The sequence below is a fragment of the Aethina tumida genome, chromosome 5 (genome assembly GCF_024364675.1).
Source record: "Aethina tumida isolate Nest 87 chromosome 5, icAetTumi1.1, whole genome shotgun sequence".
In the NCBI taxonomy this organism is placed as follows: Eukaryota; Metazoa; Arthropoda; class Insecta; order Coleoptera; family Nitidulidae; genus Aethina; species Aethina tumida.
In genome coordinates, this window is record NC_065439.1 from 27801577 (window position 1) to 27829064 (window position 27488).

The following is a 27488-nucleotide window of genomic DNA, read 5'->3' on the forward strand; positions in this document are numbered from 1 at the left end:
CAACAGACAGTTTTAATTTTAATGTCTTAATTAACAGTTTATTTCATCACAATATTATTTACATAGTCTTATAAGTATAAAAATAACAATAAGGCAGATTAATACTACTCGTTTCAGAAACCATATTGAAGGCTCAATAAATCAACAGTTTTCGTAATGTTGGTGGTTGTGTTTAAGGTAGATTTCATTCCCAATAAGAAAACTCTTGTTAATATAACTTTTGTATACTCCTGCATGACAGTGACCAAATCAGAAAGTCTATCCAAAACTGTACTGACTACATCCCCATTATTGCTGTCTAAGCAGGCCAAAACCGAGGGTAAAGCATTAACTGCTGCTTTTGGATTATATTTTAGCCATCTGTAAATGAATTTAATTAACGTTTTGTCATATCTTCATTTAAATAAATTACCTAATGATCAACACCAAAGCCAATGATCTAATGGGTCCGTTTGATGCCATTAGAGAAGTGTACAAATGTTGAGTGACACCCTCCAATAACTGTGGCCTTTTATTAGTTATATGGTCCAATTCCTGCAACGCACCAAGATTTTCAGGTGACTGTAAGGCGGTCAAAAGTTGAGGCCAGTGTTGAGGCAACTGCTCAGCAACCGGTGGAGTTACGGTGCCGACCAAAAGTTCCGCTGGAGCTAGACCCTGATCAGCTATTGGAAGGGACACATTCGATAATAGAGGTCGAACCCGAGGTTGGCTGAACTGTATGTCACTACAAAATATATTCGATAATACAACTATAACTAACGTGAAACATTTCGTCCTTACTTTAGTACACTTCCGTGTTCTTGGAGGTACTTAGAAGCAGACTTGATATCTTTGAGAAGCCAGTTTTGCATAAACACAACCAGCCTTCCTATTAACACACTCAGGTCCTTGTTAGTTCCGTGGAAATGAAGTAAAGAAAAGTACGAATCCAGCAAATCACTCAGCACAGTTGGGTGTTGAAATATGTGAGGTTGCAGCAACTCCATCAATCCCATAACCTGACTGAAAAACATTAAATGACCCCGACTCCTCAACACACCCCAGTCATATTGGGCTCGACCTTTTAGACTACCAGCCACCATAGGCAGCTGTCTCAGTGCTAAAAGGGGATGACAGGACACGAGTTTCCTGGCGCAAAGTTCGTACTCTTGGGATCTCTTCGTCCAATAATTGGTGCGAGGAGTGCAAGCCAGCGCCGTTAGTATGCTGTGTGATAATTCGTCCACTGCACTAGGATACTTCCTTTCAAATACCTGAAACACGTTTATTCTTTAATGCTTTATTTTAATTAGGATATGTGCTCTCACCTCCAATGACATTTCTTCTGTTTCTGATATATCTGATTGTCCTGAGAAAGGAAACGACATGTAGATCAACAACAGCAGTTCACTGGCATGTAAATCTGATTCTGCCAAATCTGTAAGATATTTTACTATGCCTACTGCCGATGCCTTGATACATTTCAGAAGCAACGGAAGTCTGGTTTCCATAAATTTCATCCATTTGTCCGGATCCGGATGTAGTCTTGCCTCGTCAAGAACATAATTTACCAAAACCATGGACTGTTAAATACTGGTTTATTAATGATAGTCGCAAATAATACATGAAATTGTTACCTGATCTTTATTAAGCTTCAAAACGTCTTCAAAGTGATAATGTTTTGGGATAGATTTATCTCTACCTTGCCACATCTTAGGACTTTGTGTCAGAGCTGTGAAAAAATCTAAAGCTGACGTGGGACATATATTCTCAACCTTATTTTCCAACAAATAATGCATAATATCATTTAGGCTCTTCCATGTAGCTCGTTGCAAAACGAGAGACATTAAAAGAGGTCGGAACGGTAAAGATTGTTTTGAAAATAATAAATCCATCTAAAAAGTAAAAGAGATAATCGTAAGGGGAAAGCTATTATATTAAATCAACCTACTTGAAGTTTCTGTTTATTGGAATGGGCAATCTCCAACTCAATTGTTGACAACCAATCAACTACCAGCCCAGTCTTCTCAACAGTGTCTTCTCCACCTTCCAGTAACATCTTTCCAAGCTTCTGCCCCAGATCTTCCGGCGATTCCGTCACCTTTGCACACTTGTCTGAAGTAACCAAATCATAGCTTTTTATCATCTCCTCTGCATCCGCGTTCACTTCAATTTTGACTTGAGATTGGACGCCGGTTTCAACAAATTGTTGTAAAATGGAGACGGAAGCACCGCCTCCTTTTTCTTTCGGCGGAAGAACTTGCAAAAGTTGCTCTGCCAGAACTAGTTTATCTTGAGTTGGCGGTTCTTGATTTGCATTAAACATGAGCCGAACAACGGAAGAAAATGAAGAAAATTGCACAATTAAACCTGAAGTGTAGGTCAAAGGCACAGATTTAATATAAGACATCACCACGTCGACCAGATTTTTATTTACGTTGATTGCCTACAATATTATATTTATTTTAGTTTAAATATTTACTTTTTTATAAATAGTCACCTTCACAAGACTTAAAATCATTATATTCCTGTCTCCAGTAAAATGTGGGTTGTACAAATTGTTCAAAATCTGAACAACATCGTTCTCGCACGTTTTGTGTTGCTTTTTCTGAGAGACTTGGGGCAACAGTTTCTTGCTTTCTATCTGAACTTTAATCTCTTCGTCTGGTACTAAAGGCATTTGCATTTCAATGGCTTTGATGAAAGTTTCACCCCCAGTGGCGCCCCTTTTATTTTGCACGTCTACGAGTTGAATCATGTAGGTTTTGTCCAAAACCGAATCGACGACGAGTTTCGGATCTAATATGGTAGCCTTGTCGAGGGTGTGAAGCAATTTACTGATAGAGGACGTAGGTATACCGAAGGACTGGATAAATAATACGAGCTTCGGTGGTTCCAGTTTTTCTATGGCGGCGTCGACCAACTTCGGCACCGTAGACCTGATCATTCTCAGTTTCATCCAGTCGGGTACATACGAGGTGGCCTCAGAAGTTTCAGTAAAAGCTCTTGGATATTCCCTGTTGTCGGGAAACCATGTGTTCAACAACTCTTGAAAGGGTGCGCAGTCATCCAATGGACCGTACGTTAAAAGAACGATGGCAGAATGTATAACTACAGACTGCATAGCACACTGCTCCCCTGTGGACCAATTTATGAAGACATACTCGGCGTTGTAGCTCTGAAGAAGATTGTAGGTTTCATCTGCATACTCTTTAGATTTCTGAGTGTGGAGAAGAAACACACGTAAAAGATTCTTGAGCGTTTCATAATTATCTCCTGGCAAAACATATGAGGCAACACTATGCCTTTCGATAATAACGGAAGCAAGATCCGTTATTAGTTCGTTTAATTCCACGAACGAATCACTGAAATCTTGCTGAGACAGGAAATTCATATAGCTTGACACTCTTGAAGGATTCGTTTCTATCTGCAAAGCTTGCCTTAAAAATTGAATAAGAATGTGTTTTATGATGTTGAAATGAGGAAATTGCGGAATGAACTTAGTTAGCCAATTTGTACTGTTATCCAAACTGACTTCCTCATCGCTTGGAGCCAGAATTAATGCGAGAGCTTTAGTTGACTGTGTCCTGCTGGCACTGTGATCTGAAGTCAGCCTTCTGAATAAATATTCTAGGACTTCACAGGCTATTTGAGGGTCTGGTCCATTAACAACCATTCTTAAATGTGCCAACAACTGCCCGTGTTTTGTCAGTTTCTCAGTTGGTGCCGTGCTCAATAAGTATTCGCACAAACACTGAACGGGCAAATGAGACAAAACACCCTCGGAACTGTGCACCAACTCGGCCAACCACGGCATATGTGCATTCCCGCCCTGTCTGGTCATTATATCCAGCAGGAAATCAGGATGCCTGGATTTACACAACAAATGACCCAATCTGTGGGAATGGTTTAGTGCTTGAAGTTGGTCTAACACTTGCTGCGGCGGCCTCCTGGCTTCGCTTTCTGGTTGAAGTTCCATCACTTGAGATAGTAGTAAGCTGGTTTGTTCAGTTATTTCCATTTTAGTGCTTGCCGCTGCTAAATGGGACTCGAACTCGAGTATTTTTTGCTTTTCCACCACAACGATTTGTTGTTCTTTCACGTGGTAGTCTTCTTCTAACGACACCATGGTAGGAGGAGGGAAGGAGAAATGACTGAAAATAATATTATGTAGTGTGTTTTAGTTGTTTAAAAATATACACTTACTTTGTTATACACATTTCCATAAACATCCTTAACATAGGATACTTGTTCCAAGCAATACCACCAAAATTTAAAGGATTGTGGGCAGAAATAATCAACATCATAAACCACGCCCTCCAATAAATGCTGCTGATCGCCAACTTGGGGGGTTCATATCTTGGTGGCAGTACAATGTTTTCAGGATAATTATAAGTACACAATCTAAAGAAGAAATCAAAAATTTCTGGTTTATCTACAACCAGAGGTGGCTCGCAATCTTGCGGCAGATTTGCAGCACGTTTTATTAGCTGATCCACAATATCTATTATATCGGTTTGGGCGATATGGTGTTCCTTGGAAATGCCAATCAACAGTATTCTAATAAGAGTTGCTTGGTGAAGGGGCACCTCACTGGCCAATCTTAGGAACAACGTCCGTTCATTTTCTCCAGGCCACGAATCAATCTTTAAAATAAATGAGTTGATGATAAATATAATGAAAGGAAATAGATCATTTTTACCTTGTAATAATGCTCTGCTTGTTCCAAAAACACCACTTTTAGCAACACATGATGGAATTCAGTCACTGTAGGTCTGTAGATTCTTACTGCTGAGTCTTGTAGCCAAGAAACGCATTCCTTTTGGATATCTCTAACCTACATATAGTTATTTATTAAGTAACTATTACAAAGAAGAAGTTTTAAAGCAATTACCTGTCTTTGGAAAGTTTTTAAAACAGACACGTCTCTTTTACTTTGTGTGGCAGCATCTCTCACCTGAGGACTGACACACAAAAGCATGCACATGGCTGACAGATCAGCCAAAGAGCAAAATATACGCTCACGAAATTCATGATCTCTTATACGAGCAGTTACGTCTTTTCTCTCGCGCAGCAACGATTGTACCACCATTGGTAAATTAAAGTCCGTTCTTAATACCCTGTTGATTTCCTTAAGTAAGGCACGAATTGATCGCAAATAATCTTCTTTGTTAGCAGTCAGAAGTTCCTATTACATAAAGTTACAGTTTAAAAGTAAATTGTTAGATTTATGTTATTTACTTACCAAAACAATTTCGGCAAAAGCATCGCAACTTTCTCGCGGAGCTACTTGGAATAATGCTCCAACCACTATCAAGTTGTTGGTGTTCCTAGCATTGCTCAATTCATTGTAAATTGTGTATTTCATGAGTGGATACAAGTTTTCAGGGAATGAACACACCATTTCTTTCAAGCAGTTATTAAAATAACTAACCATTGGTTTGTTCTTTAATCTTAATTTGCTCAATTGGATCATCACCTCCATATCACGATGCGAACTAACCGAACAATTGTAACACAAATATGCTAGCAACTCCTGTGCTGGCTTCATCAATTTGTGATTGTGTAACCACGTTTCAATGCGTGAGACGGCGATAATACGGATTTCAACTAAACCGCAAGCAGTACTTAAGAATCTGATGAAGTTCTTTGTAGCTGTTTCAGGCTGTTGGCGACGGGCCAGTTGTTCCTTTATCACTTCTAAGACGGTATGCTCGACGTTTTCTTGAGCCTGGGCATATCTTGGATGCACCTTCGCGTTCCATCCTTCCACCAGAGCCTTATGCTCATTTGAAGCTGTAATGAAGTTTTAGTTCTCATAATAATGCAATAATAATAATAATTATGATGATTGTCATCTAAAGAAAACATGTATAAAAGAAGTACTATCTATGTTAATTGTATTTAAAATAATTACATACCATCATCATCATCAACACTGTGAATTGTAACAGGACTAGAAGTGTCCCTTCCTGATGAAGTCCAACTTTCACTTTTCAATAATGAATTAGGTGGTATCTTAGTGTTGAAAGCAGTTATAATATTATCAACAAATGGTTTACAGTATGGATTGTCTATAAAGACCCTGTCTGTTACAGCATCCTCAACATATAACTGTAAACAAATACAATGTTAGTAAATGTATACCTTTAATAGTCAAACACCTCAAACTCACTTTTAAAAATTGATCTGGCCAATTAACAATATCTGAGAAAGCATGAGTCAACAAGTTGATTAGCAGCATGTGTACATAACAGTTTGTTTTATTGGTACCCTTCATTCCTGTGTTCACATCTCGCCTTAAAACACTCAGCATTGCAGCAACCACATGCTCATTGCTGTACAAAGTGGGTTTGCAACTGCACAACAGAAATAATGAGGAATAGACCACTTTGCAAATCTTAGATCTGTGTGACCTAACTGTCCTTATAACACCTAATATGATACCAACAGCTTTATCCATTTTATTGTTTTGAAGGCAGCCCATCACTGACTCAAATAGTTCTGAGGCTTCACAATCAACTGCAAGTGCTTCCCATGGTTCAGCACCAGCAGGAGCTCCAGTTAATCTGTCAATTGGTAAAAGGCTGGAACCAGATGGGCCTGGTATACCAGGTCGGGTTCCGGCTATGGCCACTTTTAATTTTTTTGCGGGCGGGACCCCTATACTGCTTGAATTGCCTTCACGTTTAAATTTGTCCACAACTGGGGCTGAAAATTTATTTATTATAAAGTTTATTAAACTAATTTTAAATATAGAAAAAATGAATACCTTTACTAGACGACGAGACAGTTGGAGGTAAAGCTGCAGGCCTTTTTGGATCATCTCGAACACTTGTGGGTTTTGTACCAAGAGCAATAAAGTGGTTAGGGGGTTGTTGAGTAATTTTTGCTTTCGGGCCTCTAGTGCCCGGTACGGGCTTATTCCTATCCATTTATACTATAATAAACGCTGCATTAAAACACATCTAAACGTTGTTGATACCACTAAACAACAATCTTTAGGTTATGAATTGTTATTGTGATTAATATGGGGTTGGCAACAATGAGATTACAAATTCATGTATGTAATATAATAATATTTAAATGATTTACATAATATATATAAATATTAAAAAGACGTACATCTAATAATTTAATTGAGAATTATGCCAGTATCGTTGTATTAAAATATTAAAATTAATTTCAGTGTTGCCAACTATTAAATTTTATGTCTTTAAACCTAACCTCAAATATAATTGGACGAACGTGTATTTAAATTAAAATAATTTATCTAACAATGTGCAGCGTTGGTGATGATCATTTTGAAACAGAAGAGACAAAATGTATGCCTGCAAAGGAGAAATTAATATCACTGGACGCCAAGTGCAATAAATGCCGTGAGGAACCACCTGTGGTTTTGCTTAGAAGTAAAGATGTTTATTGCAAATCGTGTTTTTTGGCCGGAACGAATCATAAATTTAAGGCCCTGTTGGGAAAACATAAACTAATTCGAGCTGGAGACAGAGTACTGGTGCATCACAAGCTGGGACATCCAAGTACAGCTCTTCTTCACTTCCTACGAACTGGTTTGGATCTGAATACTCCCAAAAAATTAAGATTTGATGTAACAGTAGTCTACATTGAAGGTAATTATGTAAAATATTTTTTATTAGTAGTTTTTCATTTTTTTTTTGACTGATTTACAAGAAAAATGTTTTATTAATTTTATTTACCTTTTTAGATAATTCTCAATATAACTTGGCTTATAGAAAGGAAATTTTAAATAAAGTGCAAAAAGAATTGAAACTATTTAATTTTGAATTAAGTTATGTTTCATTTACACAATATGTTACAAAAGGTTGTGTTTTACCCAATATTTCAAAACACCATGAAGAATTGGAAATAAATGATGATGATAGATCTAAATTGTATGAAATTTTCAACAAAAGCTCTAATAAAACAGACAAAAATGACCTGTTACATTTATTTAAGTAAGATTCATTCCAAATACTAGTTGCAGCAATAATTGTTTTTAACAAAACACTGATTTTTTTAGACGAAACCTCTTAACAGAAATTGCCAGAAAATTAAACTGTAAATTCATATTTACTCCTGACATTTCAATAGACATTGCATCCCAATTACTATCAGACATTTCATTAGGCAGAGGATCTCATGTTCCTATTGACACAGGCTTTTGTGATGACAGAAATGGAGATGTTAAACTTATTAGACCACTTAGATTGTTTGATATGAAGGAGTTAGCTTTTTATAATCAATTAAACAATCTTGTTCCAATTTCTGTTAAGCAATCTCAAGTGAATCCATACAGTTCTGTACAAGACTTAATGAAAAAATTTGTTAGTGAATTGCAAGTAAATTATCCTGCTACAGTAACTACAATAATGAAAACTGGAGATAAATTGGCTTTAACTTGTGAGAATAATCAGAAATGTAAATTATGTCAGGTTAGTTAAATGCTTGTAGTTTGAGTGAATATAAATGAAATATATATTGTATGATTTTTAGGGTCCCATTGTAGAAAACAATTCTGACACTTTGACGTCTGAAGAATCCACAAGTTTCTCTCACTGGGTTTCAACTCGCAAACTCGATGATAATTCGTTGTCCAGAGAGGAAAAGTATCGGGAGCTAATTCAAGACTACAACAAGCTTAAAATAACTGATTACTGTTATTCATGTAACAAACTAAATAAAGTTTTGCAGACGCACAAAAAATAAAACAACGAGTCAAAGAATCATTTTTTTATGTAGATATTTTCAAATTATTTTACAATATGGCACTCTTAGCGTTTTTAATAAATCTTTCTGTAAAAATGAAAAACATCACATTAAATTTTTTTTTTTTTTTTGATAAATATTGCATAACAAAGAAAACATTAGGGTACCGCACAAGTTTCAACAAATTATATTAATGAGTTGCTTATCAAAAATACGTTAACAACATCGGACGTTGGCGCATCGTCACGACTGCTTGCAACCGGGGAAGTTTCGCACCGTCATGCAAGAAATTGGCTTCTTCCAGCGTCGCTTCGAGCTGGTGCCAGCCTGGCCGTTGCTGCGGCTGTGTTCCTTTTGATTTTGCGTTCGCTGATTTCGCTTCTCTATAAGCAAATAAAAGAAACAATCATTGGTACAAGCTAGAAACTACAAGAACTAGTTCTAATATATTATATTACATATTAATGTATCACAGAAATCGTGAAATTGTTTGGAGAGTACCCAAATTACTTCTCAAATAAATTTATTTTTTGAAACTTTCATGTTAGTAATAATTCACATGCGCTGCTCATTTATTAGTCCAATATTCTAACAAGCTTTTGTGCAAAACAACAAAAATATGTATATTCAAAAGCAGCTCATTCCATACCTAAAGTTTAAATGTGGGACTATTGTTAAATTATTGTGTTGTTCGGCACAAAACCGGGACTACTCTAGAATGATAATATACAGGAACAAATAGTTATTAAAATGTTTTAGGATTGTAATTATACTTAAGTTACTATTGGGGATAGTTTTTACGAAATAATTCCAATATTTCCTCTTTATTATTTTGGATGTACTATGTATCAATGATTTGAATGTTTTATTATAATTGTTATAAATTAGAGTACAAACGATGATCGATAATGGGATAAAAGCTGCAATAAAAGATACGTACCATTAAGCTGATGCTCTGTATAAAACTTTTCATCTTCAACATTCTCTGATAGATCATAGTAATGATCCATCAGATAAGGTATTGTGGTCATATTGTGCCATTCATCACCTTTTAACGGTGGTATAGGTACCATTTGCCCCGTTTTCGGTGGCTTTTTATTGAACCAACTACGACAAATAATTAAATAAAATAAGTGCATTTAAAAATTATCATAGAACATACCAATGTTGACGTATCTGTTGAAGGTTGAAGCGTTTGTAAGGATCTTTATCTAACATCCCGAACAGCAAACTTCTTAACGGGTCTTCCACCGAGTCGGGCATCGTAAAATCACCTTTTCCTATATTCTCGAATAATCTGTAAATATTGTCACCCTCGAAGGGATATTTACCCGTAATCAAATTATATCTGAAACCAAACATTTCGTACTTATTACCCAAAGGAGCGGATACCGAAGTGAACTTACAGCGTAACACCAGAACTCCATATGTCCACTTTAAACCCAGGAAACGATTCCAGACCATTCGCTATTTCGGGTGGCTGAAATGCTGGCGAACCCTGACTCTGATAGCAAGTGTCGTCTTCAGCAAATATGTCTATAATCTGAAACAGTTGCTTTGCTTAATTGAAAGAAAATAAAAAAAAATCTTATAGTTAATTAAAGATTTTTTATTTATGTATTTTAAAGAAGGATTAAATTAAGTAATCCAGAGACGATTCTCAAAAGGATTTTACAGTGGCAGTTTTTAATAATAATTTTTGTTCCATTGAAAATAATAAAATTGATGTCATTCCACTTTCTTTTAAATTAAATTGAATTAAAAATTACATTAACTAATTTTTTTTAAATATCCCATTAATTTTTACAATTTTTTAAATGTTACAGTTACAGAAAATAACTTGTTTTTACGAATATAGTTTTTGTTCAAATATTTAGGTCTGTTTTTCCATTGTTCAAACCCCAAATTATATCTTACTCTGTAATGTTGTTTGTTATTGATCATATCAGCCATCATTAAAATTGAATGAAAAATTCGTGGAAACCTGATTGAAAAATAAATATTTAATTGCAAGTCGGTTAATCTCTTGTCAACAACACCTTATTTACAAATTTTAGGTACAAACTTACGTACAACTCCTAAAATCATGCCCTCGCAAATCAGGGTCAATAATTATCAGTTAATGACTTTTGCGGCGTCACACAAATCTATAATTGAATCGCATATCTATAAATAGAATAAAAACCAAGATATACAAAACAATCGAAATCATGTCAGGACCATGCCGCGATCAAATGCCAAATGACACGCATTCGACTGCATTATGAATTTAAGGGTCGCACTTCCACTGGCCGGGGCACTAAATTATAAACCGATTAAGCGTTGTACAAACACCGACAGCAATTGGTAAAAGTCAAAAACAAAAACACACAGAAACCGTTTGGCTTCAGATGTGACCCCTGCACAGCGTTACAACGTTAATCGTATCGTTCCCGCATCAGCGACCAGTTCAATGCAGCAATGATTGAGATCTTGTGTCTGTGCGTATCACTCACTATTTGTTTAGTTTTACTTTGTTAATTATGAATCAAATATACGGGGGGTAAGTCAGTTCACTCACTTAAACGTGAAATCATTCTTCTGCCAGTTCAATTTAACTATCATACTATTTTTCTGGCGGTTATTTCTTTTAATTTTAGACTTCGTTTGTGAATTATAAACTAACCACACATGTGGTCTAAACTAGTGAAGCGTCCTAAAACAAATCACTCCCTGTAAAATAAGTGGAATTTTTGAATTGGTATAGTTTGGCGGTTTTCATCCACATTCAGTGAATATAAAAAACTGGAGAGTTTTTTGTCAATTGAAACAAATTTGTGCGTTATTCCGTTTTATCCAATCCAATGTTTCAAGTTTTTAGTTTGTTGTATTCGAAATATATGTTTTTAACTCATGATATAATGATGTAAGTAGCGATACGTGATTAATAATATTTATTTAATTTTATTACGGACAACATCGAATGAAGGTTATGACATTATCAAAAACGACGAAGTTCTACAACTTATAATAACATTGTCTTGCTGCAATCAATAATTTTGAGCCAGAGTAACAAATTTGACCGAAAGTATGAATCAAATTAAAAGTATAATGTAAGTATAGATCAATTTTAAAAGATTCAACAAGTACTATAAAAAAACGTTACTATTAATTTAATTATTTAAAAGTATATTCATGAAATGGTTTTTTACTAATAATTTAACATTCATAAAAAAATTTACTTAAATATTCAACAAATCACTTGAAAAAAGGGGTGAATTTTTTAAAAATTACTACCATTTTTAATTGTGGGGCGTTTCAATTAGTTTAAAAACTCTTTATCAAAGGAATCAACGATTTTAGACTAAACTAATCAAAACTTGTAAAATTGTGAAATTGGTCATAATGATCACTATCCAGAAATTTCAGAATAACATTACAAGGTCAAGTTATCAAACTATAATTAGATATGATAAAAATGTTAGTTCCAATATTCAGAAGATATTTATTGTATAATCAACCCTATTCACTAAGCAAATTATTAGGTCAGGTCAGGTATAATTCATACAGGATAATTATTTCAACAATTTGCTCAGTGAATAATAATTAGTCACAATTATATTATATTATATACACAAATCTATGTATTAGTTGAACATAAATTAAACTTTACGTTGAATAAATACATCCCATAATTTCACCTTACCTCAGCAACACCCAAATCAGTGATCTTTAAGTCGCCCTCCAAAGTCAGTAATAAATTTCCGGGCTTAATGTCTTTGTGAATGATGCCTTTGCCATGGAGATATTCCAAACCGTCTATGAGCTGCACGAAATAGCCGTGCGCCTGAAAGGCAGGAAACTTTTTATCTTTTGTGGAGTCAAGCATGCCCTGCAATGAGCCAACACAGAACTCCATGATCAGGTACATCTTCTGTTTCTCCTCATTGTACATCTCGTCGATTAAACGGATGACGTTCTTGTGGCGGAGCTGTCGAAGGAGTTTTATTTCTCTACAAAATAACTGAACATTAATATTATATTCTGGGTGAATATTTCTTAATAGATAATTTTAAAATATAAGTATAACTAGTAAATAGTATAGTAAATTATACATATAGATGCAAATACTGGTAAATATCTTGATAAGTATGAGCTGAACAAATCAAAATTAAAATAAAAGTTCCATTGACAATTTTATTTTCTTAATGAAATAATTGCCATGAAATTAGGTTATCCCTTAATAATTTTTGGTCTAATTGGAATTAACCATAGAGTTTTAATACAGCAGACTACCCCCTAATAATCTGAGGCAACATAAATTTACAAAACTAATTATTAATATTTATACAAATAAAAAATTGTATTTTTTTCAGATTGGTACTACTAGGGGCTGTTTTAACAGCAGCAACATACCTCTTCTTTGGTAATGTAAGTATTAAGTGAATATCCACAGTTTACTCACCTTTGTACATTTTGTTCACCATTTGGTATCCTGCGCAGCTTCCTTTGCTTTAAAATTTTCACAGCTCTCCGGCACAGCGTTTCTGAGTCCAACATTTCCTTAACTTTCCCATATGAACCCTCACCCAACAGTTCACCCATCACATATTTTCCTATCAGCTTCAGTTCACGCTTTTTACTTTGATATATAATTTGATCGCTGTCTACTCTATGAAAAAAATTATTTAAATTACCCCCATCCACTTCATCGTCGAGATCGACTAATTCGTTAAATGTCCAGTTCTGTGTGCTTCCCGACGGATTTATGGGTTGCAATTCTTCTACACTTTCCACACTGAATATTTTATTTGATAGTTCCACTTCATTTTCAGTATCACCTTCTTCACTGCTATTAAAACTCCTGCTTATATTACACATCTTGTTGTCCATAATTAAACTAAAATCACTTTACTTTTATTTATTATTGTATTTTCCAATCTTAACCCAAATTAGATGTCATTTCTCATGCCATTTTTTCTTATTTTTGTTGTTCAGTTGGTCGCGTTTAGAACAGCTGTTGATAGTAACTTATGTTCACATTGTTGGCTACAATGGCTGTTGTGATCAGTGTTGCCAAATGTTTTAAATTAATTAAAAACACATCTTTATACATTTCTTACGAAAAACAAAGATGTCACATCTTGTACAAAAGTTTCTAAACGATAAATAGTATATTTGACCTCAATTTCTTCTAATTTATTGGTTTAGGCAAAACATAACAAAGTTTCGATCCATTGAAAAGTGACATTTGAACTATAAAATTTAAACAATGTTTCTCAATGTCACCTTGAATTAAAGCGCTTGTTAAAAATAATTTAAAAAGCTGGTACTGTGCGCTTTATAAACAATGTTTAATTTCTTATAATTGTTAACAAAATAATAAATATCAGGTAAGTAAATGATTAATTTTTGTTTTGCCAATAGAAACATGGTTATCTTTGATTATTAATAATATTACAATAAATAGGAAATATGCAGTTTAATAATAGATTTCTCAATAGGAAGTTAAAAACTAAAAATAATTTTTTATTAATATAGTTTGCTATCAGTCACTACGACCTTCAACTATTGTAGAGTAATTTTCAACAATAATAACTTTATACTCAGTGACTTTGAATAGACATATCATATTTACTACAGTTTCTTAAGAGTCTCAATAACATAAAATATATATTAGCAGTTTTTTTATTATACTTCATTGTTTTCCAGACCTCACAGAAGCAACGTCCACCAACAAAAAATAATGTAAGTCAGAAATATTTATTTTATTTATTTTATATTTATTTTTATTAACTTTAGAGTGGTAATGAACTGAAGAAGCCTAAAGAAAATAAAAACCCAGTGAAAACTCAAGAGGTAAAAAAGAAACCTCCTGCAAAGTCTTCCAAGAGTGCTACTTCCAGTGTAACACCACCACCAAAAAGAATAAAAACTGAAGATAGAACTCAAAACACTTCAGAAAGAAATCTCCAAAGATCTCCAAAGAAGAACAAAAATATACCTGAAAAGAAAACCAAAGTTGAAACATCAAAAGATACTGTTAAATCAGAAAAAGAGAAATCGAATAAGCCTGCAGAGAAGCCACTAAAAGTTACTGAAGTCAGCAGTCAAGAAGTTTTGAAATCTCCCAAAAAAGCAAAGCCAGTAACTAATGCTGGAAAAGAAAATAAACAAGAAAGTGAATTAAAACCTGCTGAAAAGCCAATAAAAGTTACTGAAGTCAGTAGTAAGGAAATTTTAAAATCTCCCAAGAAAGCAAAACCAGTAACTAGCCAAGGGAAAGAAAATAAACAAGAAAGTGAATCAAAACCTAAAGAAAAAGTTAATTCACCCAAGAAAAATTCTAAAAACAATTTGAAGCAGTCTGAAGTACAGCAAAACAAGAAACTAGAATCAACAAAACCTTGTGAAAATGGTTCATTAAATACAACTGTTAAAGAAAATAACAAAACTGAACCAGTAGAAAAAACACTTGCCACATCAACTAAAATTCCAATTTCCTCCCAAACATCAACAAAATCCAGTTCTTCAACAAACAGTTGCAACATCTTAAAAAGTATTGAATTGGTGGAAAGTTCTAAGAGAAAAGTAAGTATAACGAAATCGTACTTTACGTATATATTTTTTAATTTGCCATTTATTGTTTCAGTCCCCAAAAACAAGTTCATTAGTAGGAACAAAATCATATAAGGAAGTTGTCCAAGGTTTTTCAAGTACAGAAACAAGTGATACCCCAACTAGTAACAATTTAGACAAAATTGAATGTCAAACTACACCTACAATTATTGAAAATACTGAACAAGCAACTTCACAATCTCTAGAACCTGTTAAAGAATCACCTCAAACAGAAACTGACATCATCAGAAACGAATCTGAAATAACTGAATGTCAAACTACATCTGAAGAGATTGAAAATACTGAACAAGCAACTCCAGAATCTCTTGAGCCAGTTCATGAATCTCCTCCAACAGAAACTGAAGTAATCAAAAACGAATCAGTAATACCTGAATGTCAAATTACATCTACAGTTATTGAAAGTACTGAACAAGTAACTCCAGAATCTCTAGAACCAGTTCAAGAAACACCTCAAACAGAAGCTCAAATAATCGAAAACGAATCTGTAATAACTGAATGTCAAACTACTTCTGCAGTTATTGAAAACTCTGAACAAATAACTCCAGAATCACTGGAGCCAGTTCAAGAAGCACCTGCAACAGAAATTGAAATCATTAGAGACGAATCTGTAATAACTGAATATCAAACTACACCTGCTGTTATTGAATATATTGAACAAATAACTCCAGAAACTCTAGAACCAGTTCAAGAAGCACCTTCAACAGAAATTGAAATCGTTAGTGACGAACCTGTAGTAAATGAATGTCAAACTACACCTGCAGTTATTGAAAATATTGAACAAATAACTCCAGAAACTCTAGAGCCAGTTCAAGAAGCACTTTCAACAGAAATTGAAATTGTCAGAAACGAGTTTGTAATAACAGAAGAACCTACAGAATTAATTGTTTCATCTGTAGAAAGTGAAAATAATAAACACTCTTCAGAAGGAACATCTGAAGAATCATTTACTGTCTCAAACTATTCTAATGGAGAAACAGTAAATTCAGAAACAGTATCTGAAGAAAATAATACAGAAATAACAGCAGAATCTGAAGGGAAGTGTAAAACTTTGTCAGAAGATTTACAGTCTAATGAAAATAATACAACTGAAGAATCTTCCAGTGTAATTGAAAATTCTGTTCCACTTGAAAAAGTTAATGGTTATAATTCTGATACAGAGATCATCAAAAATCTTTCTGAATCAACTGAAATTGAACAATCTGTAATATTATCTGAAAAACAAACAGATATTAGTACACAATTTGTAGACAAACAAAACGGGCAAGAGGAGACTGAAATAAATCTTAATAGATCTGAATTCATTGAGAACAGTGTACAGGTGTCAGAATTCACGCCAACATCAGAAACTAACGAAGAAATAAATATAGAGTGTCAAGAATTACCTGTACAACATTCTGATAAAACAAAACCTGATCTTTCAGAAAGTATTACACAAATTGATGAAGATCTAAATACAATTAATTTAAATTCTGAGTTATCAAACGTTCAGGAACCTCCAAGAGAAGATATAAAATTTGAAGATCAAGTCAATAACACACATTTACCTGAAGTAAATCAAGAAAATATTTCAACTAGTATCAATTCAAATAACGGTACAGAATCGTTGAATGGCGATGTTGATAAACTAGAATCAAAAGAAGATTTTGTACAGGAATTGGAACCAGAAGCTATTCAAAATTCAGTCGTTTCAAGTTCAGAAAATTCAAACGGTCTCGAATCTCCAGAAGATACGAAATTTGAAAGTGTTTCAAATATTGTTGGAGACACCGCATATTTATCTGAACTAAATCAAGAAAATATTCCAACTTCTATTAATTCAGACAATTGTACAGAATTGTTAAACGGCGAACATCTCGAAATTAGTCAAGAAGAACCAAAGGATAAATCAAATTCAGTTGAGGATTTGATACAGGAATTGGAACCAGAAACAATTCAAAATTCAGTAATTTCAAGTTCAGAAAACTTGAACCTTGAGGGACCTGCAGAAGTTACGAAATTTGAAACTGTTCCAAATATTGAAGCTCAAGTTAGTAGCGCACCTGAAGAAAACGAAGAATATACCCCAATTACTGACAACTCAGAAATAATTAGTGAACCCTTAGAACCAAAGGAAACCCTCTGTAAGACAAATTCAGTTAAGGATTTAATAGAGGAGTTGGAACCGGAAATTATTGAGGACGAAATTAAACAAGAAAAGAAACCTACAATTTTAACAACTGAATTAGGTAAGTATTAAATAGCTAGATCTACATCAAAAACAAATTGTTTCCTCTTTTTGCAGCTCCCGTTAGCACATCAACCGAATATAAAATTAACAAACTCGTATCATTAGATCAGTACACAATGTCTCTCCCACAAGTTCGTGTGTTAACTCTGAATGACAAAGAACATCAAATATCAACTTTATATCGCGTCGAGCTTGGTTGGATCGTTCAGTTCCGCCTTGGTCCGTCTTTGCTAGGCAGAAGAGTTAGTTTGCATTGTAACTTCCCGAAAAAAATTAATGGAAAACTCGAACCTTTCGAAAGGAAAGAATATCAAGAGTTGAAATGGTGTCAGGATGAAGGATGCAAAAACTCCGATGACACTGCGTTGTATGCCCAAATTTCCGCTGAGTTAGCGGGTGGTTTTCACTACTATTTCACCTATGAGTAAGAAAATAATTAATTTTTTAATCCTTGTACTTAAGCAATTTTGTCATTATAGAGAAAGCAATGAACATCAAGGGTCAGGTTACTTTCTGGTAGACCCTAAATTGACGGTGGGTAAAAATGAAGAGCTCCCCTTGGATTGCATCCAGTGTCAGACGGTGTTGGCTAAAAATCTAGGATCGTTTTCTACGTGGGAAAACAAGTTACGTGTAGCCAAAGAGTCCGGTTATAATATGGTTCATTTTACTCCAATTCAGGTAAACTCTTATTTAATATTTGAGTGCTTCAAATTGCAATTTTGCTTTTCAGAAATTGGGGGCCTCGAATTCCTGTTACAGTTTAAGTGAGCAATTACAATTAAACCCAGTATTCGTTAAGGAAAACGGCGTAATGCCTAAATTTGATGAGGTACAGAAGCTCACAGATAAAATGCGTAACGAATGGAAGATGACTTCAATATGTGACATTGTCCTGAATCACACCGCAAACGAATCTGAATGGCTTGTAGAACATCCTGAAGTCACGTACAATTGCCTGAACTGCAAATATATGCGTCCATCGTATCTCTTGGACTCCGCCTTCCACACATTTTCCATGGATGTTAAGAAAGGTGTATACGAAACTCAGGGAATCCCCCCGGAAGTTTCCACCGAAGATCACCTGAACGCCATCAGATATCACTTCCATACCAGCGTGTTGCAGCCCTTGAAAATCCACGAATTGCTTATTTGCGACGTCAATAAAATTGTTCAAGAATTCCTTGGATTGGCTAGGAAGGTTCAACCTGTGGCCGAATCGGTCGGTGCAGGAGAAGAGTTAAAGTTAATTCAAGATCCTGACTACAGACGTCTTGCCACCACCATTGACATGGATTTGGCTTTGAAGCTTTACAACGTGTACAGATCTGATTGCTTCGACGAGGACACCAGGATTAAACGTTGTGCTGAAGAATTGAAGAACAAACTGGATGGTTTGAATGGACGCATAATCGACGAGATTAATGGCCACTTAAATGCTGCCGTCGAGAACACTATTGCTGGAATTAGGTAAGTTAATTATTTATGTCCAGTAGTGTAATTTTATTGCGGAATGTGAACAAATTGGCCCTTTTTATAGATATTTCCGAGTACAACATGACGGCCCAAAAGTAAGAGAGATTACCATTAAAAATCCCCTAGTCTATCGCTACTTCACCGACCACGGAACACCAGAAACTTTAAAGGAACACGAAGAGCTCATGTATAGTCCCGAAGGTCGATACTTGATGGCCCACAACGGCTGGGTGATGAACGCCGACCCGTTGAAGAACTTTGCTGCACCCGACTCGAACATCTACATACGCAGAGAATTGATCGCTTGGGGTGACAGTGTGAAGCTGCGCTTCGGCGACAAGCCGGAGGATTGTCCGTACTTGTGGAAACACATGCGTGAGTACGTCGAGTGTACCGCCAGGATTTTCGACGGTATCCGACTGGACAATTGCCATTCAACACCCATTCCCGTTGCTGAATACCTTTTGGATTGCGCCAGACGCGTCAGGCCTAATCTCTATGTTGTTGCTGAACTTTTCACCAACTCGGACATGACCGACAACATTTTCGTCAACAGGTAAAGTTTGAATTAAATTAAACACAGGAATTTAATGTTATACAACGTACGAACAAATTGTAGGCTTGGAATAACGTCTCTGATCCGGGAGGCGATGTCAGCCGGGGATTCCCACGAAGAGGGTCGTCTTGTATACCGATACGGCGGTCTGCCTGTGGGCTCGTTCCTTCAACCGCGTGTCAGACCTTTGGTCCCCACCGTCGCTCACGCTTTGTTCCTCGACCTGACCCACGACAACCCCAGTCCGGTCGAGAAACGGTCTGTGTTCGATCTGTTGCCCAGTACCGCTTTGGTTAACATGGCTTCGTGCGCCAGCGGTTCCAACAGGGGTTACGATGAGTTGGTGCCACACCACATACACGTGGTGGACGAGACTAGGGAGTACACAGAATGGACGGACGACGAGAAGTTGGCTTTGGGTAACGCCAAGTTTGTCACCAAAAAGACGGGTATAATAGCTGCTAAACGGGTCATGAACGACCTTCACTACAAGTTGGGTAAAGAAGGTTTCAATCAGGTGTACGTCGACCAAATGGATGCGGACATTGTCGCTGTAACGAGACACTGTCCCGAGACCCACGAAAGTTACATTCTAATAGCGTTCACTGCTTTCGGCCATCCAGCCGAATATTCCGAAAATCACCAACGAGGCATCAAACCTCTTCGAGTGGAGGGAGACTTAGTAGAAATTGTTGTTGAGGCCACTCTTAATCACATTGGAGTCAGGTATTTTTTCTTAACAAACGACTGAACATATTTAATGTACATGTTTTGTTTAGGTCTGGAAAATCCAAATATGCTGGTCATGGAAATTACGTTAAGGATACCAAGTGGATAAACGGGTTATCTGAATATCAAGTCAGCCTTAAAGAGCACATTCAAGTTGACGAGTCCGACGTCTTCGAACGCGTAGATTCTGGAACTGCTAACGTCACACAATTAAATTTCAAGAATTTCAAGCCAGGATCCATAGCAGTCGTTAGGGTAAAATTACCTGAAGCAATGGATGCTGCTGTTAAATCAGTTAGAAAGCTAATGCGAGAATTTGCTGTCAACAAGGAGTCTGAATTAACAAAGATTATTGGAAAATTAAATCTGTGCGATTTAAATAGAGTTCTATATAGATGCGATCAAGAAGAAAATGACGAATTTAATCACTTACACACTTATAATATTCCCGGATTCGGTTCCCTGGTGTACTCTGGACTCCAAGGTGAATAATTACTTTAATTTTTGATAGGCTTTCAATCCACAACATCTGTTTGTTAGGTTTCATGTCTGTGATGGCTAACATTAGACCCAGCAACGACTTGGGACATCCAATGTGTGGCAATTTAAGGGATGGAAACTGGATGATAGGTAAACTAGCACATTTAATCCTAATTCTGGAAATAAAAGTCTTTTTTAAGATTACATCTGGCAACGTTTAAAGTTGGACCCGGGAACCAAAGAATTAGGACAGTGGCTTGAAGAAAACACCAAATGTTTCAATTCAATGCCCAGATATTTAGTGCCCTGCTATTTTGACGTTATTCTAACTGGACTTTATGCTCTTATCTTAAACCAATCTTATCGTTTAATGTCAGAGTAGGTATATTTTAATTTGATACATACGTTTACTTACAGCATTTGGTTTTAGTTTTGTTGAAAACGGATCATCTTTCGTCAAAGCCTTGGCGCTAGGTTCTGTGCAGTTGACCGGCTTTGTAAAGTCTGCCAAGCTGCCGAATCTCTCACCAAAGTTGAAACCTCCCAAACCACCAACAAGGACAAATGATCGTGGTGAAGATGAAGAAAGTTGCGTTACTCTGTCGGCCGGTCTTCCCCACTTCTCCACCGGTTACATGCGAAACTGGGGTAGAGACACATTTATATCTCTGAGGGGTATTCTCCTGCTTACCGGAAGATACGAAGAAGCCAGACAAACAATACTGGGATATGCAGCGTGTCTGAGACACGGTCTTATCCCCAACCTTCTGTTTGGCGGAGCCCAATCAAGGTAAAAACATTAATTTTATTAATTAATTATCTTCTATACATTCTCTGTTTTAGGTATAACTGTCGTGATGCCGTCTGGTGGTGGATGCACTGTATCAAAGAGTACTGCACGGAGGTGCCCAACGGCTGTGATATCCTCAACGACGTAGTCTCGAGGCTCTTCCCCACCGACGACTCGCCACCTTTGCCGGCAGGAACTGTAGACCAACCATTGCACGAAGTCATTCAAGAGGCATTGACTATCCACTTCCAAGGTCTCGCTTTCAGAGAAAGAAACGCCGGTGGTAGCATTGACGCGCACATGACCGACAAAGGTTTCAACAACCAAATCGGCATACATCCAGAAACAGGTATTTCACGTGACTGAAACAAAAATATTTTGTTAAACTCGTACATTTTAGGCTTCGTATTTGGTGGTAACGAATGGAACTGCGGCACATGGATGGACAAAATGGGCTCGTCCGACAAGGCCGGCAATCGTGGAAAGCCGGCCACTCCCCGAGACGGATCCGCCGTGGAACTTGTCGGTCTGTCGTACTCAGTAACTTCGTGGTTGGCCACATTGTACGAGAAGCAACAGTACCCGCACTCGGGAGTGACCAGGACGCACAAGAACGGCACAACCACCACGTGGACCTTTAAAGAGTGGAGCGAAAAAATTAAGGCCAATTTCGAAAAGTATTTCTGGATTAGTGGATCCCCGGCGAAGGATGAAATTAGACCGGACCTGATAAACAAGAGGGGTATTTATAAGGACTCTCATGGAGCTAGCCAGGACTGGGCTGATTTCCAGTTAAGGTGCAACTTCCCAATAACCATGGTTGTGGCTCCAGAATTGTTTAATGCCCAACATGCGTGGACTGCACTTCAACAGGCAGAAAAATATTTGCTTGGTCCTTTGGGTATGAGAACTTTGGATCCTGAAGACTGGGCCTACAATGGAAATTACGATAACTCGAACGATTCCGACGATTTTAAAGTAGCGCACGGATTGAACTATCATCAAGGACCAGTGAGTTATTACAGAGAAATTGTTAATTATAACTTATCTAATTGAAAATAATTTTTCAGGAATGGGTTTGGCCAGTGGGTTTCTTCCTACGCGCCAAGTTGAGATTCGCTGCTGATAATGGAGCATTGATTGAAACGCTTTCCAAAGTTAAAGTAGTCCTGTCAAGACACTTCGTGGAGTTGCAAACTTCTCCGTGGAGAGGCTTGCCTGAGCTGACTAATAAAGACGGAGCATACTGTGAAGGAAGCTGCAGAACGCAAGCATGGAGCATGGCCTGTATTCTAGAGGTATTTAATTTTCATACACGTTGATCATATTTGTTTAATTATGCTGTTTCACAGGTATTAAATGATCTGCAACTAATTGAGTCTAAACTCATCAACAGCAATTGACTTCACATCAACAACTTAGAAGTACTTAGAAAAGAATTTTTAAATAAATTAACTATAAAGACTGTTATAACAAATACGAATAATCAATTTTCAAACGTTAATGTTTACATAGAAAATGAATCTCAAAACACTACTGTATATGCCATTGACAAGTCTCCAAAGCCCAATTTGGACTATTTAACATGTTTCAGTGATGTTTATTTCAAACATAACCAAATGTTAAGACTGCGCTTATTGTATTTGAAGGATTTTGTGCAAACCACAAGTGGTTTGCTTGTAAATAACAAATTTTCCAGATTTTACGAGTTTTGGGTGCCTTTTTATGTAATTTCGCCTGTGTATAACTCCGGATTGTTACTAGATATTGCTAATTATGACGTGAAAACGTTTCGCAAGAAAAAAGAATATAGCAATAATGATTGTTTTACTAATTATGTTCGTATATTTGATGGATTAACGGATGATACATGTCGCACGTCACTTCCATTTCGTTATTATCAAATTCCCCAAGTAATAGCGAAAACTGAAAATCTGGATGAGATAACACCTGTGGAAGATGACACTCCAGAATTAAATGAATTGGACAACGCGGACTCTATTGAATCCGTGCTAATATTAGATCCTAGAAAATTAACGCACTATGCTCCAAAACGTAGGAGAAAAGCCGTCAGTTACTCTGAGCAAAGACAAATTGTGAGAGTGACTATTCTCTATGTACTCGGCTTTTTTGCATTAATTCTAGTAACGTTCTTCATCATATATTTAGCTTAATGTCAGTGGTGTTATTTTAGATTTATTAATTTTATTAATATACAGACTCTAATCTACAATGAGTATTGCTATAGAATTATTTAAAGGGTCTGTTTTGTGTAGATTGTTGAATTTTATTAAAGTATATTTTATTGCTTATGTATAATGTTTTATTTACCTCAGAATAATAAAAATAAAATATCCTATGATAAATTTTATTATAAATTCCTAGTTAACATATCATGTTGTGGTATTTTTTAGATATACTTGTATACATAATGTGTACGATATAAATAATAACAGTGTAACAATTAACATTGACTTAGTTTGTTATCCATTTAATAATAATACCATTTATTAAAATATAAATCCTTATCCTAACTGTGTGTAACACAATTTTGCTAATCTTAAGTATTTTAAAGCACATATACGTTAAGTGTAACAGCTTCTTTGTAAATAAAACTCAATGGACACTCTGAATCTCAGATTTTTATGGAATGACTACATACTGCCAAGTTTTAGGGCAAATTACTACTTTAAGCTTTCACACGTCGTCGAAAATGCCTCGGGGAGATATTACCACTCGGGTACGCTGTCCACTACCCATTTGGTAAGTCGTTTCGAATTCCGGACTGTTATTAAACCGTTCGTTTATGTGAGTACTGGCACCAAACCTCGCATCGATATCCATTTCATCCGGTGGAAATCTTGTATCCACGTCATCTGACGTGTATCTTGTACTCTCAAAAGAGCTGCCCCTTAACAAGTTTGATCTGGTGCCTTCCATGTTCTCCAATTGGGTCATAGGTCGAACTAAAAGTTGTGTTATTATGATAACAATTAAAATAATAAACAAATACCCTTACTAGTATCTGTACTATTTCTGCTTTGCCTAAAACGACCAGTGGTTGGGAACCTTTCCTGGAATTCCTTTCTTCTGTTTGATGATTCTTCAGCCCTTTGTAGTTTCCTCTTTTCTATCAACAAATAGTTAGTCTCATATTTGATAACTGGTTTATTAAACGTTTACCTCTTTTAATTAATTCCCTTCCTTCCTCAATTAGGTCTGTGGTCATTTCATCATCTCCTATGAACTGATGGAAACCAATCATAGATAGGAATCTAGAACCCAGACTGAAGTACGTCGCCAAACAAAACAATAGTATTGCCATAGGAAAGTATATATTGAAACCATGAGAAATTATTCCAATCACATCCATATGACCCATAATCTATAAATTAACTAGTGTAGTTAATTATTATTGAAAAATTAAACAGCCTTACTTGTGTGTAATAAGTTTCCATTACTTGACTTTTAATAACATGACTGTCCATGTGTATTAAACCCAAGAAATTCAAACAAAGCGGAGGTGTCAATCTGCTAAGCATCATTCCCGAAAATATTAAACTGTACTCGTTGGTTTGATGATGGGGAGCCAAATAGTAAATATTCAGCACACGTATTTTAAGTACCGTGGAGAATGCGCAGTAGCACAAGTACAACATGACGCAGGTAGATACAAGCTACAAAAAGATATACTCTTTATGTTGAATAGTTATTAGGTACAATAAATGTATATGGGATGATCCACATAATTTATTCATTAAACTTTATGGAGAACGGAAAAATGGTATAGATATAAAATGTTTGGCATAAATTAATACAATTAGTTTTCTACATCTGTTCTAATAAGACATATATAAAGATAGCAGAGTTATCGGTCTAAATATTCTAATAATTTTGTTAATATTTTGTACCAAGCAGTAAAATAAGTGTTACTTTGAACTTACTTCTATGGTGTCTAAAGCATGTTCAGTGTAATGCTCCTTGGTTCTATAAACCATTAACGCGAATATCGATAGAGGTGGATATATATTAAAGAAAGTTAATTCTGACCAAACAACACAAGCTGACAATATACCACATATTATTGCGAGACCTTTTTGGTAATAGCTAAAGATTAAACATTTCCAGTACCACTCTAAAAAAGTAATTTTTTAATTCAATTTTCCATCCTATACTGTTTAAAAAACGTTACCTAAAACAGGTATAACCTGTATATTAGATAACCAGCCTTTTTCTTTCTCAAATGTTTTCTTAAAACGTCGATCCCTTGAGACTTGGTTTTTAAGTGTATCTTCCAAGTCAAAGATTTTCATAACAAGTCTGTTCCATTGGTTTTCAGTTCTTTGTAGAACTTGCAATGATTTTATTGCCTGTAAAATGAATGTTAAAGTTAATTCAATTTTAGTACTCAAAACTTATTGGTCACACCTGTTTATGTAACCTCACAAGTGCCTTCTCAGTAGGCATATCAGTGGGAGTGTCTTCAGGTAGCTGCCTCCTACTCATTCTGTCCCTCAGTTCTGTGGGAACTTTCTGTAAAATTGTCTCCAAATGTTTGTGCAACATTTGTCCTGGTCTTACAGCTAATGAAACAGCTTGCAAAGACTAAAAACTAAAGATTTAAAACAAAATCATTGAACAAGGGGAATTGTACCTCTAAAACATCATCAACAGTTTCTTCAGCTTCACATTTATCAGAACTTAGTTTTGCTGCAAGAAAATAGTGGTGACTTAAAGTGTAACTGCGGTCGGAATTTTTCCATAACTTTCTAGGAACCTCTACCAATGCATAACCCAAAAGAAGCACCAACAAAAACAAACCCCAGGTGTTACTGGCTGAAGATGCAATGGCTTTTAACTTAGGCCTAGAATATCAGGTGTTTTATACTTATAATCAATTTGTTAAAATAAAACTTACCAATCTAGATCAATGCCTGGTTTAAGTGCTAGATATATAAGCAGTACACCACAAATAAGTAAATAAGACCCATAATAAATAGCATTATCAATAATAGCAGATTTTAGTTTCCCCTTTACTGTAAAATCGCCTGCTTTTATATATGACTGCATCATTGGCATAATCAACCAAGTTAAACATTGTGTGCTCCAGTAAACTGTCCTCCATAAATTTGGAAATACCTTGTCAGGTACATGACTCAAAGGTTCAAAACAATATTTTGGAGGTATTGGTGTGCTATTTGAAATGTTTGTGGTTAATGTCAGAGTTGAATTTGGATGCTCTTGTAAACATTGGCGATATAATGTCTAAAATATATGATAATAATATAAAAAAGTGTCAACTTGAGAAAGTATTATTTATAATTCTAAAGAAACATAATAATTATCCTGATAGGAGTAAAAATAAAATATGACACAAATATTTTAAGAATATTAGAAAATATTAATTACTGTGTTTACTTGAATCATTACATTTTACAGGTAATATGAATAGTAGTTATTAAAGAAAATAATAATTTTAAAAAACATTAATAAAATAAACTATTCAATTAATAAAATTGTATTAAATTTGTAAATTATATGAAATATTTAACTTACTGATACAACATCAAGAGGTAGAGCAAACACAATGCAGAAACTGCAGAACCAGGCCAATAATACTGTTAGTGTAACAAAAATATGATGTCTATACCAATTCCCATATCTGTATAAAACGAACGACGATATTATAAACGAAAGCAGAATCTTCGAGACCAGCGACGTATAACCCATGTTGACTTATACAGTTTATTCACTTTTTGGACTTTTCTCTTGTTGTGCCCTTTTGGCTTCCTGTTGCATTTTCTCCAGTTTCTCCAATGTAAAACTTTTGAGCGGTATTAAACGTGGTTTACACAGAATTAAATCCTGCACGTCTTCTATCATAATTTGCCCATTCTTAGTCAAAA

General features: G+C 35.6%; 5 protein-coding genes across 9 annotated transcripts; 2 read left to right on the forward strand and 3 right to left on the reverse strand.

Annotated features, from left to right (window-relative positions):
- Positions 1-5: 5 nt before the first annotated feature.
- LOC109599090 (integrator complex subunit 1) lies at positions 6-6949 on the reverse strand. Its single transcript, XM_020015032.2, has 14 exons — positions 6755-6949; positions 6158-6693; positions 5904-6096; positions 5228-5778; positions 4877-5170; positions 4685-4819; positions 4189-4628; positions 2483-4136; positions 1934-2428; positions 1620-1877; positions 1311-1565; positions 784-1256; positions 413-727; positions 6-360 (listed from the first exon to the last, which is right to left on the reverse strand). The coding sequence occupies exons 1-14, from the start codon at positions 6915-6917 to the stop codon at positions 114-116; spliced, it is 6009 nt and encodes a 2002-aa protein (XP_019870591.2). The 5' UTR covers positions 6918-6949; the 3' UTR covers positions 6-113.
- A 248-nt stretch (positions 6950-7197) lies between these two features.
- Positions 7198-8837, forward strand: LOC109604529 (cytoplasmic tRNA 2-thiolation protein 2-B). Its single transcript, XM_049967633.1, has 4 exons — positions 7198-7610; positions 7706-7955; positions 8021-8432; positions 8494-8837. Exons 1-4 carry the CDS (start codon positions 7262-7264, stop codon positions 8704-8706), a joined length of 1224 nt encoding a protein of 407 aa, XP_049823590.1. The 5' UTR covers positions 7198-7261; the 3' UTR covers positions 8707-8837.
- On the reverse strand, positions 8716-13684 carry LOC109604536 (serine/threonine-protein kinase STK11). 2 transcript variants are annotated; one of them, XM_020021071.2, is made up of 6 exons: positions 13151-13683; positions 12392-12698; positions 10113-10249; positions 9869-10054; positions 9647-9813; positions 8716-9089 (listed from the first exon to the last, which is right to left on the reverse strand). In XM_020021071.2, the coding sequence occupies exons 1-6, from the start codon at positions 13576-13578 to the stop codon at positions 8950-8952; spliced, it is 1365 nt and encodes a 454-aa protein (XP_019876630.1). In that variant the 5' UTR covers positions 13579-13683; the 3' UTR covers positions 8716-8949. The 2 variants fall into 2 exon arrangements, with proteins under 2 accessions (XP_019876630.1, XP_019870588.1); XM_020015029.2 differs by lacking the exon at positions 8716-9089 and adding an exon at positions 9311-9419 and having other exon boundaries at positions 13151-13684.
- On the forward strand, positions 10782-23894 carry LOC109599085 (glycogen debranching enzyme). 4 transcript variants are annotated; one of them, XM_049967625.1, is made up of 19 exons: positions 11593-11611; positions 11675-11798; positions 13062-13116; positions 14398-14433; positions 14488-15276; positions 15338-17549; positions 17606-17975; positions 18031-18232; positions 18285-19021; positions 19092-19583; positions 19647-20309; positions 20363-20796; positions 20853-20942; positions 20993-21170; positions 21223-21582; positions 21636-21931; positions 21983-22593; positions 22653-22880; positions 22935-23894. In XM_049967625.1, exons 2-19 carry the CDS (start codon positions 11776-11778, stop codon positions 22983-22985), a joined length of 7827 nt encoding a protein of 2608 aa, XP_049823582.1. In that variant the 5' UTR covers positions 11593-11611; positions 11675-11775; the 3' UTR covers positions 22986-23894. The 4 variants fall into 4 exon arrangements, with proteins under 4 accessions (XP_049823583.1, XP_049823584.1, XP_049823581.1 ...); XM_049967626.1 differs by lacking the exons at positions 11593-11611; positions 11675-11798 and adding an exon at positions 10782-11186; XM_049967627.1 differs by lacking the exons at positions 11593-11611; positions 11675-11798 and adding an exon at positions 11194-11248.
- A 40-nt stretch (positions 23895-23934) lies between these two features.
- LOC109599088 (LMBR1 domain-containing protein 2 homolog) lies at positions 23935-27458 on the reverse strand. The gene is made up of 10 exons (XM_020015030.2): positions 27139-27458; positions 26501-26847; positions 26237-26447; positions 26011-26187; positions 25775-25952; positions 25527-25717; positions 25020-25259; positions 24766-24967; positions 24602-24712; positions 23935-24548 (listed from the first exon to the last, which is right to left on the reverse strand). The coding sequence occupies exons 1-10, from the start codon at positions 27310-27312 to the stop codon at positions 24280-24282; spliced, it is 2100 nt and encodes a 699-aa protein (XP_019870589.1). The 5' UTR covers positions 27313-27458; the 3' UTR covers positions 23935-24279.
- Between the last annotated feature and the right edge of the window lie 30 nt (positions 27459-27488).